Genomic DNA, 14,413 nt, shown 5'->3' with positions numbered 1-14,413 from the left:
TCACAATTTTTTACTTTTATGAAGGTTGTATAAATGTAAGCCTGTTAAAAATATAGTCTCATACCCTTCTATCAGAAAAATAGGAGGGTAAATTGACCATTTCTATTTTATCAGAAGAAGGGAAGGGGTAAAAAGAACAAAAAATGCTTTTAATTCAACTTTTACACTCAACACTACCACTGTTTTAAAAGTAACTTTTTTGAAACACTATTTTATCTAGACAACGAGCTATTAATTGTTTTAGTTAAAGATTTTTTAAGAATGGTTGAAAAAAAATTTAAGTAAACTTTTCACAAAGTTAAAAAATTATGCCAGACTTTCGAAACCTTCAAAGAAATTTAGTGGTTGCTGACATTAAGTTAAATCTATAGCTTCTTTTGTTACTGTTAACAATATAACATTGGGAGCATTGTGACGAGGACATGTATTTCTTGCCACACAATCTTGTGAAAGACTTAGATCTATGTTATTATTTTTGAAAATCTTTAACCAGCAGTTCAAAAAACAACTCAGTGATAAAGCAGGAAAGCCTCAACAACAAACGTTTTGTTTACATGTAGCTGGAATAAAAGGATTAGTATGACAGTTTCATATTTTCAATCATTATTAAACAATAATAAGATATAAAAATTTAAAAAAATGTGTTCAAAAATATTTTCAAGGAGTTTTATACTTTTTTAATATTACAATGCGTAGTATTTTATTTTAAAATTCCTTTCATTTATTATCTATCGCATTGTTAAAAACTTAGTGCATCAAAGTGCAAAATTATAGAAATATCATTTAGTGAAAAAGTTTCCCTTTTTCCATCTCTAACAATGACGCTTTTGTGATTAGAGCATCTTTTCTTAGGAAGTTCAACAACTGCAATACATAATAAAATAATAACATAAAAGATACTTAATTAAATAATCACTTAAATGATAATTTAGTGAAAGAATCTTTATTATGTTATAAAAATCACTACAGGATGAGTTTTTAAATATTTTATAAATGAATATTTTAAAAATGTAAAAAATTTATCGTTTAGTAGTTAAACAAAAGAGAGTTAAAATATTCTGTCAAATATTATAAAATATTCTGTAAAATATTATAAAATATTCTGTAAAATATTATAAAATATTCTGTAAAAGCTTCTAATAAACTAACTAATTGGTCAATTAGAAAGCAAAATTTAACGAAGGTTTTTTAGAGAACATTTTTAAAATAAACTTATTACGTGTTATTCTGATTGTTTTACAAAATATTATAACGTCTTTTTTTTAATTCAATTACTAGACGGTAAATTCTTTTTACTTTTAAACGGTCAAAACAACTGATAATAAAAACGCATAATCACAAATCCCTATATAGTTAAAAAACCTATAACTTTGTGCATAAAGCAAGTAAACAAAGACGCATTTTGCCAAACTTTGCATGTAACGCATATGATTTTTTTTATCCCCGTTTTTATAAAAACGCGGATTAAAAAAATCATATGCATTTAACGGCCAATTTTATTGTTTCTATATATGTGCAGCTGTCGCGCAGTGGTTAGAGTTCTGGCTCAGAACCAAGAGGCTCGTGGTTCAACGCCGGATCCTGCCCAATAAGCGACATCGGTAAGGAAGGAGACAAGAGCTTCCTAGTTAAATACATTTGCTATTTGTTAAGTTTATATATAAGTCACATCTAGATATTTATTATTATTATTATTATTTCAGTTTACAAAGTCAGTCGTTATACAATTAAATAAACTGTTAAAATACTTGTACAAATATATAAATATAGCAGACTAACAATATAAACTAGGTTTCCGAAAGAAGATCACAAGGATCTTGTCATCGGGACCTTATAAAATATAATAAAATATATAGTTTTTTACATCTTTTTTAATATTTTTTTTTTATTTACAATAATTGTGAAGTGCAAGGTATTATAAAGAATACATATATATTAATCTTTTACACGAGTTAAACTGTAAGTAATATAAACTAGCAAAATTTTGTAAACAATATAAAATACAAAACGTGAGAAAAAAATAAGAAAAAAAAAGTTCACAAGTTAAGTTAAAATAACAAGAAATTAAATTTTTTTCAAGTGATTAGTGATATTGTAAAATGTTATCTTTTTTTTTTTTTTTTTTTTTTTTTTTTTTATTTTATTTGCCGATTTAAAATAATTTAAACTCTTAATTTATAAAAACAAATATTTACATGACTGGGGCTTGAAGAAGACAAAATTCATCTTATCATTAAGCCCCCCCCCAAAAAAATGCATATTCATCAAATAAAATGTTTTAACAAAATGCAAAAAATAAAATATATAACGTTTAAAATATTTAGTAATTCAAAGAGTATTTATATTTAAGAACTGATTAGTAAAATAAGATGATATATAAGTATTAATATTACAAGAAGAATTTACAATAACTTTTTTTAATAAAAATTGAAATTATAAAATTTTACAATATTTTTAGTAATTAGTATTTCAAATAATAAAACTTAAAAAAATCGTTTGTAAATTCAAAACTTATAAGGTAAGAAATACATTTACAATAGCAGACTATTGTTTAGAATATTAAATATAATATTAAAGAGTAATTAGTAGGTTAATTTTTGTTTTTGTTTGCTAGTTTAAAAAGCTTTTTAGAAGAACTTTAATTCATTTTCATGTATCATCAGTAATTGCTTAAGTTTTGTTTTAAACTGGTTTAAAGAATAATTAGATTTCAGCTCATTATTTAATATTGTATTCCACAGCTTAGGACCTCGGTTAGCAATTGAGAATTTGGTTGCTGAATAATGTGTTTTGGATTGAATGTAATTGTTTTTTGAAAATCTAGTAGGGTATATGTGGTTTATTTTTTCAAAAAGTGAATTAAATAACATTGGTGATATTTTTTTATCAAGTTTAAACATGAAGATAAGAATATGGTAAAGGTTTAGTTTATATACATTTAGAATATTAAGTTTATTAAATAATGTTTGAGTGTGAGAGAAACGGTCTACGTTTGTAATTATCCTTATAGCCTGTTTTTGTTTACTAAACAGTTTTTTTACCTTTGTTGCGTTTGTGCTGCACCAAGCAACGTTTGCATAATTTAAGTAGCAATGAATTAAAGAAAAATATAAGTTTTTTAAACAAGATAGATTTAAAAACTGCTTGGCTTTATACAAAACACCTATATTTTTTGATATTTTATTTTCAATTAGACCTATGTGGTCCCTCCAGGTTAAAGAGAAAGAATAAAATCTTGAGAAAGAATAAAATTTTTTGCTTTGTTTTTAAAAAGATGAAGAGAATTAGTTAGATCAAAATCAAAATTTGGCAAAACAAGTTTATTCCACAGGTGTGGCGCACGATAGGCAAGACAGAATTTATTAAAATTTGTGTGACAAAAAGGTTTTTCTAAAAAATTTATGTTTCTAAGTTCGTATTTGTTGGTTGGTTTAAAATTGAAGAGATCTTTAAAGACTGGAGGAGATAGATTGTTTTTCCACATATAAACAAAACATAAAATTTTCAAGACGTTGAGTTCATATATATTTAAAATTCTCATTTCAATAAAGTAAGGTTTACAATGAGAAAAACGATCAGCAAAGTTAATTATGCGAATTGCCCGTTTCTGACAGCGATAAAGACGTTGTAGTTTACTTTTTTCAGTACTTCCCCAGGCAATATTTGCATAGTTTAAGTAACAATGAATAAATGAGAAATAGAGTTGTCTTAAATTTATCTTATTTATTTATATTTCGAGTTTAAAGACCAAGCTAAGGAATAACCAAAGACTATAAAAATAAATAAAGGTATTAGATGTCACCTTTTATACTTTTGCGCAAAACACTTATTGCTAGCAGTTGCTAATTGCCACATTACTACCTAGAATACAAAATTTTGGGGGCTTATATGTTTCCAGGCTCCAACGATCGTAGTTTTTTACAAAACAACCTTATTTTACATAAGTATAAACATATAAATATTTGAAGTTTGCTCTATGTCTAGAAGTTAGTCATTTCAGAAATATTTATGAATACTAAAAAGACTTATAAAAGAAATATTTATCAATACTAGGATGACTTATGCTACAATAAAATAAATAGCTAGGGAGCCAAACAACCTACCAACCTCTATACATCTGTAAAAGGTAAAAATATCAATTAGAAGAAAGTTGCTGAGAAACTTGATTTTTTTTTTTTGTTAATATCAGGAAAAGGTTAGCTAGTATATATTTCCAAGTGACAAAAGATTACAGTCTTTTTAAAAAAAATCAGATTTTGTAATGGACAGATTGGAACTTTCCATTGATAAACTTTATTTAGTTTTTACCTTTAAACAATTAAATTTGTATGTCTTGATAATATTATATTAATTAAATAAAATGTAAATGTTGTGAAAGCTGCGTTTTATTAAATCAAAATTTTTCATTATTTTGAACTCTCCTTAAAAATAGAAAATAGAATTAGTTTTTTCTTTAAAATTAGAAAACAGATAAATCTTTCCTGATAAAATCTACTAAAAATAAATTGGAAAGATAATTTTTTCCTGATAAGAATTACTAAAATAGTTTCTATTCTTAAAAATGGCGATGATTCGCTATTTTTATGAATAGAAAAATAGCGTAAAATTAAGCTACCAGCCCATTTCAATTTTATTTTTCTGTTTTTAATGATTCTTGTGCGTGTTATACACAATAGAATATTTAAGAATGAACAAAAATAATAACTTGCATCACAAACAGTTTCCTTTTCAAAACTGTTAATGCAATAGGTTTGACATTAAAACATTAATTAAATATCTTATGTATATTAATAGACATGTTATATATTCGAAAGAACTTGATGTCAATAGCTATATGCAATGAGTTTCTGTTGATTTATCAAAGGCGTTTGACACAGTCGATCGTGAAATTCTTCTTTAATTAAAAAATTGAAAAAGTTCAATTTCAAATGATTTCAGTCCCATCTTCAAATATAAACAAATAAAAACAACGTCAAAGTAAGAAGAGTTTAACACAGATGAAAGTTCTTTGTATAATATATGACAATCTTTTCAATAGAAAAAATCACATCAAATTAATAGAAAACAAACTCTCAAAAACTCTGAGAACCGTATTTAAAACGAAACACCTTTGGAACAAAATGTTATTTAAAGAATTTATACTTTTCATTTACCCATCAATGCATTAGTTTTCGCAGCTTAGCGTCTTCACTAAAAAAATTTTTTTTTTCGAAATCGGTTAATTTTAAATTAGTTTTAGATATGCATGCACTATAAGCTTTTACTCAAACAAATTAATTTTTAAACGTTTATAAACTAAAAATCTATCGAAATTTATTATTTATATTTAAACCTAATAATGGCATGCTTTCACAAATTTTCTGCCACATTTCTCACTAATTAATCACAAATACTTAGCAAGACTTTTTATCGGAAATTTGTATTTCCGACGTACACAATTACATGTTAAGGATCACGATTGTGAGACTCTATCCTGAATAAAACATCATAATACAATTATAACCTTAATTGAATCATTTTAAAAGAACAGTCAAAACAACATTTATTAAATTTAGCTAGTATAAACATTCTCTTGTATATTTAAACATGTGTTTTCAAATATCTATTTGTGTACTCAAACTCATGAATATGTTTTTAACTGTTTTTATACTAATATAAACATAACATGCAAAATTTTAGCAGAGTCAAGTAAACTTCAAAATTTTAGCAGAGTCAAGTAAACCTCTTCACAAACAAAAAGTTATGAAGAGAAGACATGTTGATGTCAGAAAAAAATTTTCCAAAAACGTTATAACATATTCGTTTATTAACAATATATGTGTATATATATATATATATATATATATATATATATATATATATATATATATATATATATATATATATATATATATATCATGGGGCGGATGCAGTATTTTTTGATAAATGAGACAACTTAACTTCTAAACATAAAGAATACTCCAAACATTAATATTGTAATGCTTCGTCTAAATATTTTTAAACTTATGTCAAATATAAATGCTTTACAAAAAATTGCAATGATTAGAGCCTGGGATCAAAAAAGACCTAAAATTTTGGCCACAACTGTCCAAGAGGTGATTTTTTTTTTACAATTCTTTACTAAATTAGTTCTTAAATTACAATTCTTTACTAAATTAGTTCTTTAAATTTCATTCAATAATATCTTATAACTAAACGCGAAAAAGTTAAATACAAAGGCATGGAATTGCTAATAGAGTGAAAAAATAACTTTCAAAAAATTTATTACTCGCTTGTTGGTTTTTATATGACGTCAGTTTTATTAATTTTTATAAACATTTAGTGACGTCAGATAAAGTACAATTTTATTTTAGTTTTTATAATAAAATTTTAAAAACTCGGAAATTGTTTATTTACCCAATAAAGGTTCTATATCGTTAAAACTTTATGTTAAAATGTAGTTAAAATTTTAAACACTAATCCAAATCAATACAAAGTTTTATAAAAATTATCGGAAGTAATTTATATTTTGTCCGTTTTTGTTTTTCCAACAAAATTTAAAAAAACTCAAAATTACTTTTACAGTTTGTTCTACATTTTAATTTTCAATATAGGTTCGGCAAAAAAGTTGTTTAAACTTAGCACGAACCCAAATCATAATAATTTTGCATTCATGTTTAAAACCATGTGTTGCTTTAAAGCATCACATGACACATGCAAAAATTAAGGGATATCCCTGTCCTTGGTATTAAACCTCAAAGAATAATTTTGAAACCAAGCAATGTCGTTAATTATTAGAATGTTCTCAGTTCATATAAAAAAAAATGAAAATTCTCAGCAACAAGTTACAAAAGCTTGTAAAATACTTAATGTCAATGTTCTTAATCAACAATCTTAACTTAAAAATAATCAATGTTATTGATACCGAGGAAGGTATCAATGTAAGGGTATTGAAATCTTCTTTGGTAGATCTTCTTTATCGAAAAAAAGCTCTAGGTACTTTGCTGATCACAGAATTGCACTTGATTTTTTAAAATTATTAGAATTAAATGTTTTTTTATTTAACAACCTTCCTCATTCAAAGCAACTATTGTTCTTTGAAAGATGCTGACAGGCTTAACAACCTTAGCATCTAAAAGTCGTTATTAAATTTTAATAATTTTTTTAACTTTTTTTTACATTAAACTTTTTCTGTCAAAATAAAGCAATAAAAATTTAATTTCTTCGGGATATTGTTAAAGGTATTACACTGCTAACCTTTGCAGTGTGCATTAAAATGTAACCTCATGCCATTAGATATAATCTAAATTGGTCGGAATCTATTTTAGTATTCATGTTCAATAACTTTAATACAAAAACAGAAAAAAATTCCAATTAAAAAAAGAAGCGCAACAAGTCCATATTTACTTTGGTCTATTACCTGTTTAAAAAACTTAAAGCTCTACGATTCAAAGCTCTAAAATTCAAAAAAAAAAAAAAAAAAGTCAACACAGCAAAACAAGACACGTGATCGAAAAAAAAAAATGCAAATATACACATTGAACAAATTTTCACTTTTGAAAAAAATAAAATTTCAATGTGCATATGCATAGTATACAATTTTTAAGACTTAAAAATGGTTGTTCCGAAAAATATACTTTTACCATTAAATTCTAGGATGTTCAAATTTGCAGAATAGGTTAAATAACCACTTTTTTTTTTCATTTAAATTTTCGTCAAATTAATACCATGAAATCTTCAAAATTTATGATTTATTTATATTGTAAAAAAAATCAGGTTGGTACGTAGTTTGCATTAATAACAACAACGACAATACTAATAATAACAATAACAATAATAACAACAATAATAACAATAATAATAATATTCAAATTTAGCGGAGCCGTTAGCAGCCACACAACCTTGTAATTAATTTATTTTATTAGAGTTCTTAAATAAAAATAAATAAATACAAAATTCACAAAATAATAGTTTTTAAAAACAATTATAGGTAGTTATTATTTTCTAAAAAAGTTTATTTTTCAAATGAAATGAATTCTAATAGCTTTATTAGAAGCCTCATTGTATTTTAATTCATCGTGATTCCATATTAAAATAATAGCGAATGAAGTATGGGAAAAGTACATAAAAATAGATAGATATTTTAATTAGAGAGAAATTTTAGAATATATCTAAAAATTAACTTTTATCAAATATTACTAAAAACATTTTTAAAACTTTAAAAGCTGCCCAATAGGATCATACGGTGGCGCTTAATTATGCATATAAAAAAAGACGTTTTGACATAATTAAAAAACAGTTTCTAAGGTGTTTTTAAAATGTTTAATTCGATCGATCTGATTGGATAAATATCACCTAGAAACCGCAATGAACCAACTCTCAAAAGAAGCTCATTGAAACGCCAATCGATCGATCAACGGTTAAAGTTTGTTATCGCAAATAAATCAATTCTCAATAAGCATTGTTTTTAATATATTCTGAAACGATGGAATTTATTATGTCCTAAGGAAGGTAGATGCGTATTATGTTAACTGTATCACGTCAACAATTCAATCCTTTAAAGAGTGAAATATCGATGACTGGATCAAAAGCGATTGCTCATCCTGAGGTGAAAAATTTTAAAGCTGAATCTGTTCCACTAAAAACAACTAACAAATATACAAATATAAATAATAAGTTTACTCAAGAAAATGGCAATTATGGCTTGCCTCAGCTAGCTTCTCTTCACGTTCAACAGCTTTACGATGACGATGATGATAACAATGTCAATAAAATGAAAAATGAGAAACGTCCGTTGCCTACGGTAAATGGTAACAACAACAACAATAATGCTAGTAGTCCAACCGAACGCCAGTCAAGTATGAGTGTATCATCAGAATCTACGAAATCGAAGGTTACTCCTATGACCCCTGAACAAGCAATGAAACTATTTATGCATAAACTGACAACGTTTGAGCATCATGAAATTTTTAATTTTCCTCAAATATACTTTGTGGGTCCAAGTTCAAAAAAACGACAAGGAATTGTTGGAGGTTCAAATAACAATGGTTATGATGATGATCAAGGATCTTATGTTTTGACACCACATGATCAAATTAATTATCGTTATGAAGTTTTAAAAGTCATTGGTAAAGGTAGCTTTGGTTCTGTCATAAAAGCTTATGATCATAAATCTCAAATTAATGTTGCATTGAAAATAATACGTAATGAAAAACGATTTCATAGACAAGCTGCTGAAGAAATAAGAATATTAGAGCATCTACGCAAACAGGATAAAGAGAACAATTTTAATATAATACATATGCTTGAACATTTTCAGTTTCGCAATCATATATGCATTACATTTGAACTTCTTAGTATAAATCTTTATGAACTTATAAAAAAGAATAAATTTCAGGGGTTCTCCCTACAGCTTGTACGAAAGTTTGCTCATTCTATGCTACAGTGTTTAGAATCTCTTTATCGTAACAGAATAATTCATTGTGATTTAAAACCTGAAAATGTTTTGTTAAAGCAGCAAGGTCGTAGTGGAATTAAAGTTATTGATTTTGGCTCCAGTTGCTACGAACATCAAAGAATTTATACTTATATTCAATCAAGGTTCTACAGAGCACCAGAAGTTATTTTAGGTGCGCGATATGGGATGCCAATAGATATGTGGAGTTTTGGTTGTATATTATCTGAACTTTTAACTGGCTATCCTTTATTTCCCGGAGAAGATGAAAGTGATCAGCTAGCATGTGTTATTGAACTATTAGGTGTTCCACCAGAAAAACTTTTAGGAAACTCGAAACGAGCTAAAAATTTTATCAGTTCTAAAGGATACCCTAGATATTGTTCAGTTACAACATTACCTGATGGAAGTACAGTTTTAACAGGGGGACGTTCGAGACACGGTAAAGTTAGAGGTCCTCCTAATTCAAAAGACTTTGTCACTGCATTAAGAGGATGTGATGACCCTTTTTTTATTGACTTTTTAAAAAAATGTTTAGATTGGGAACCAAGTCAAAGATTGATTCCCTCACAAGCATTACGACACCCCTGGTTACGACGAAGATTACCTCGAGCTCCTGTTGATCCTAATACTGTAACAAACAATCAACATATAAGTGAAAAAAATAAGCAAAATAGACAGCAGTCTGCTGTTAGCATAAGCAAACTTCCTCCTGCTCAACCTCCTTCATCTAAACATACAAGAAGAACTTCAGAAAATCAATCAGACCAAGGTTCTGAATTGAACAGACATACAATATTACCAAAAATTATAGGAAGATAGTATATAGAGTTTTAATTTTTTCCTCAAATTATTTCTCCTTAACAGTATTCAAATTGAAGTAAAAAGAACTTTTTTATTTATTGTTTTTAGATTTTATTTCTCTGATTTTCTATGTATATATATTCTTTTTATCTTCATTATGCAATATTAAGCTAGTATTTTAAAAAAAAGCTAAACATCTATTTAAATGACATTGAATGCAAAGAATTGCATGAAAGCCTTTATGCCATTTTTAAATTGATGAAATTCCACAGCATGGTTTTTTTTCAAAGTATAGAGTTTGTTAAATCTTTCATTGCATCTTGATTTGTTACCATTGATCATATAGAAACATTTGTATACTTTACATTTTCTGATTTTGCTTTGAATTATTTTTTACTTGCATCTGTTACAATAAAAAAATATGAAATAATTAAAATCAAGTTTATCTTAGTAATACTAAGGTGAACTTGATTATTTTTAAATTATTGTTGTATTATTTTTATTTTTTAACTGCAAACATTTTATAATTCATGAGCGTTTGTTTATTTTTAAAATTAATGACGTTTGATTGTTACCAACTTTTTTATTTTTTATTTACTTGAACTTTTTAAGTTGTTTTATTCGCGACCTTTAGTAAATAATAGCGCTGAACAGTAAGGTAAAACAAGTGATTAAGATTTTTTCTTTTTAAAGTTCAAATAAATAAATGAGGTAAATGTCTGGCTCACGTTGATATTAAAAGAATTCTCTGCTTTTCTATTGGATTATATAATTTTTTTTTTTCGTTTTATTTTTTTGTGTGTGTTCATGCTAGTAAGTGGATTTCAAATTTTAACTTTATAAAATACATTTCTTTGTAATCATTAAAATGTATAAGGCTTTTATTGATTTATTATAACAGCTTTGTAAATATTTTATTGTCTATATAGATGTATACTTATGATGATAAACAAACATTATCTTGTCACGACTTGTGTAGTGTTTAGAATTTAAAATGCGTCACAATCTGCGTCGGTTCTTTAAAAGGAAATTATTTGTACATTGAAAGTTGAGTGGGACAAACCGTAACTGGCATGGATCTACCTAAATAAACAATTTTAAAGACAGAATCTACTACTTAATGTCGTTTATTTTATTAATCCAAAAACATGTGGCTTAAAAACGAGGCGATAAACGAGAATCATGTTTGTTAAAAAAGTTCTAACAAAATATATTTAATTGAAGTATAAGATATTTTTTTAAATAATAAAAATAATCTGATAAAATTAGAAAATAAGAACGACAATTAATTGATCGATTTTGTCTGTTATTGGCCACTTTGCAAAACACAAAGATGTTGTTACGAGATTAGAATTGATCAGCTTGGCAAAGTGTCAGTTTTTTAAATTTACCATTCTATAAAATATTCAATAATTGATATATGCGTTGAACAACAATGAAGCATTAATTCTACATTCTAAACAAAACATTCATAACAAAAATCTTATTAAAATGCCATTTTAATCATATAAGCTTTTGTTATTTGAATGCTTTTTTTTTCATGCAGAAAGACGTTTAATTGGTTTATAGCACATTGGTGTCAGCACAAGATAGAAAACTAAATGCGATACAATATTCATTTTTGCCTACGTTCGTTATTAATTGCAAAGTTTGTTTTGTTTTTCGCGAAAAACCAAAACTTTTGACTTATTTTTGTTAAGCATATCTCAAAATTTGTTGACATTAAAATTGTTAAGCATATCACAAAATTATCGTCTTTTTAAGTTTCTTCTATGTATCATTTTACATTTTACAATTCTAGGTATAATAAACTAATATTAATAATAAACTAATAGAGTACAAGTTAGTTTTCACTAAAATATGATTTTAGTAAAATATACTTCTTCGGACGGGTTTAGAGTCGACAATAAAAACGATTGATTTCTTTATGCATATATATATGTATCCTACGATAAAAATTAACGACTGTTGGTAGAAAAGAAATTCAATGATTATAAATAATAAGATTACAACATGCAATTACATACCCAGTGGGCACAGGACCTAAAAGAGATGTTTTTTGAAGGTTCAAAAATAGTCCAAAATAAAAATAATTGAAAGACGTCTTTTTTACGTCCCATACCCACTGGGTATACAGAAAACAACGCAATATCGTATATATTTATTATACGTAAATACTCTTTTTCTTAGACCAATCTATTTTTTGCCCACTTAAAAATGTATCTTGACACTACTATTTGCATTAAAAAATGCGTGAACATATGATTGTGCACAGAATAAACTCAGCAATTTGCAATTAAGTCTACAACGACGACATGCATTGTATTTTTCGGCTTTTAACGCCATAAATTGCACTGTACTCAGTCGAGTTTAACATACTCCCTCTAATTACTTTTTATATATCATTAATATTCTTTATCTTAAGTAAAACAGGGGGTTATAATACTCAATTATCATTATTTTTTGTCTAAGTTTGTTTTTGTTTTCAAAACTCTTATTAAAAACTGAGAACAGCTGGAAGTTATTTTTTATAAAATTATTTACATGATTTATTTTTTTAAACAACTCTTTAATAATAATAATAAATAATTGATAGACACGTTTTTAGAATTCATATCTAAATTTAGAACAAGCTGCAATTTAGTTGTTATCAATTAATTCCATATTATATATTCATAAAGTAAACCACCTGGAAACAGAGTTTTTTTTTTAAATTCTGTTTCAAATTTTCCTTTTCTCCAATTTCAAAATTATTCATATTGTATTGCGTTAAATGTTAATTTCTTAAAAACGTTTAAAATGCGTTTATAGATAAGAATATTTGATAAGTGTAATATTGTAATATATCCTAAATACAATATATATTCATATATATATATATATATATATATATATATATATATATATATATATATATATATATATATATATATATATATATATATATATATATATATATATATATATATATATATATATATATATATATATATATATATATATATATATATATATATATATATAATAATAATAATAATAATAATAATAATAACAATAATAATAATGATAATAATAATAATACTAATGATAATAGTAATAAAGATGTGGTTCTAACTTTTTACCTCTCACTTATAAAGTAAGCACTCTGCAACTGCACCGCAGTTAAGATTTGAACTTTAAAAAGAAAAAATCTTAAGTTCAGGTGTATTAAATAAATAAACTTCCATTTGTATTAGTTGATAAAAACTGGAAATAACACAAATTAGTAGTTGGTATAAGTTCTAAAAGAATTTTAATTACATATGAAACTAAGCATGTCAAAATAGATCACAAAGGTCAATTCTTAGATCCCTGCATTTTGTTTTTCATTTAATGATCTACCAGATTAGTTGACACACTATATAAAAATATATTCTTATGATTGCTAAATCATTGGGAGAACCATCTCACAATCTGATGTCGATTCTTAACAAGCTGACATCAAGCTGTCTAATGGGTGAGAATTAGGCTGATAAAAATTTGTATGAAAAAATGTAAGATTATACATGTCGGACAAAAATCAACAATATTGAACAAAAGATTTCAAAGGGTACACTCATTTCAGATGACCTTAAAGTTAATGTGCATGTAGATTCTGCTGCTACGAAGGTCATTCAAATATTCAGCATTTAAACACAAAGAAAGGTTGTCATACAAAGCAAACATTAGATCGCATTTAAAATTTGCTGTTCAGTCATAATCACCATTTCAATGAAAAACCTCCATAGTAGTTTTTCAATATCAAAATAGCCATTCAAAGATAGGCGCTAGGACTTATAACTCTGACGGAAAGAATGATCAAAAGTAATATAATGCATTAGTTTAAAATAGTAAGTGTGGTTGATGTCATACACTAACATCTCCTACCAAGCCGCTTCTTTCCTTCGCAACTAATGAACCAACTGGTGGTACTCATCGTTATGAAACGCAATAAAATATCCGCTTGTACAGAATCGTGAACAGAGGTATAAGTTTTTCAACAACCGTATAGTCAAGCACTGGAACTCCTTGCCGAAGAAAACTATTGATGCTGCGGGATGATCGATATGTCGCGAAAAAAAAAATTACAGCCAGAATTTTTATTGTTTAGACTGCAACAACATAAATATTTTGGTTTCTTAGCTCTTATTTGTCATT

The 14,413-nt window shown here is 26.2% G+C and overlaps 2 protein-coding genes across 2 annotated transcripts in view; one reads left to right on the top strand and one right to left on the bottom strand.

The window, feature by feature from the left end:
- LOC100198598 (ubiquitin-conjugating enzyme E2 N) overlaps window positions 1-1,357 on the bottom strand; it is an 88,261-nt gene extending 86,904 nt beyond the window's left edge. The window contains exon 1 of the mRNA XM_065817468.1: window positions 1,352-1,357. The gene's annotated coding sequence lies outside the window, so the exon portion shown is untranslated. The remainder of the gene's footprint in view (window positions 1-1,351) is intronic.
- Window positions 1,358-8,304: 6,947 nt separating this feature from the next.
- LOC100207538 (dual specificity tyrosine-phosphorylation-regulated kinase 2) lies at window positions 8,305-11,204 on the top strand. The gene has a single exon (XM_065817466.1). It carries the CDS (start codon window positions 8,495-8,497, stop codon window positions 10,253-10,255), a length of 1,761 nt encoding a protein of 586 aa, XP_065673538.1. The 5' UTR covers window positions 8,305-8,494; the 3' UTR covers window positions 10,256-11,204.
- The last annotated feature ends 3,209 nt before the right edge of the window (window positions 11,205-14,413 follow it).

The sequence above is a fragment of the Hydra vulgaris genome, chromosome 14, assembly GCF_038396675.1.
Source record: "Hydra vulgaris chromosome 14, alternate assembly HydraT2T_AEP".
NCBI lineage: Eukaryota > Metazoa > Cnidaria > Hydrozoa > Anthoathecata > Hydridae > Hydra > Hydra vulgaris.
Note: the sequence above shows the minus strand (reverse complement) of the source record. Positions and strands in the feature narration are given on the sequence as shown.

Coding starts and splice junctions, on each gene's coding strand:
- LOC100207538 (XM_065817466.1), top strand. CDS start 8,495: ATGCGTATTATGTTAACTGTATCACGTCAACAATTCAATCCTTTAAAG.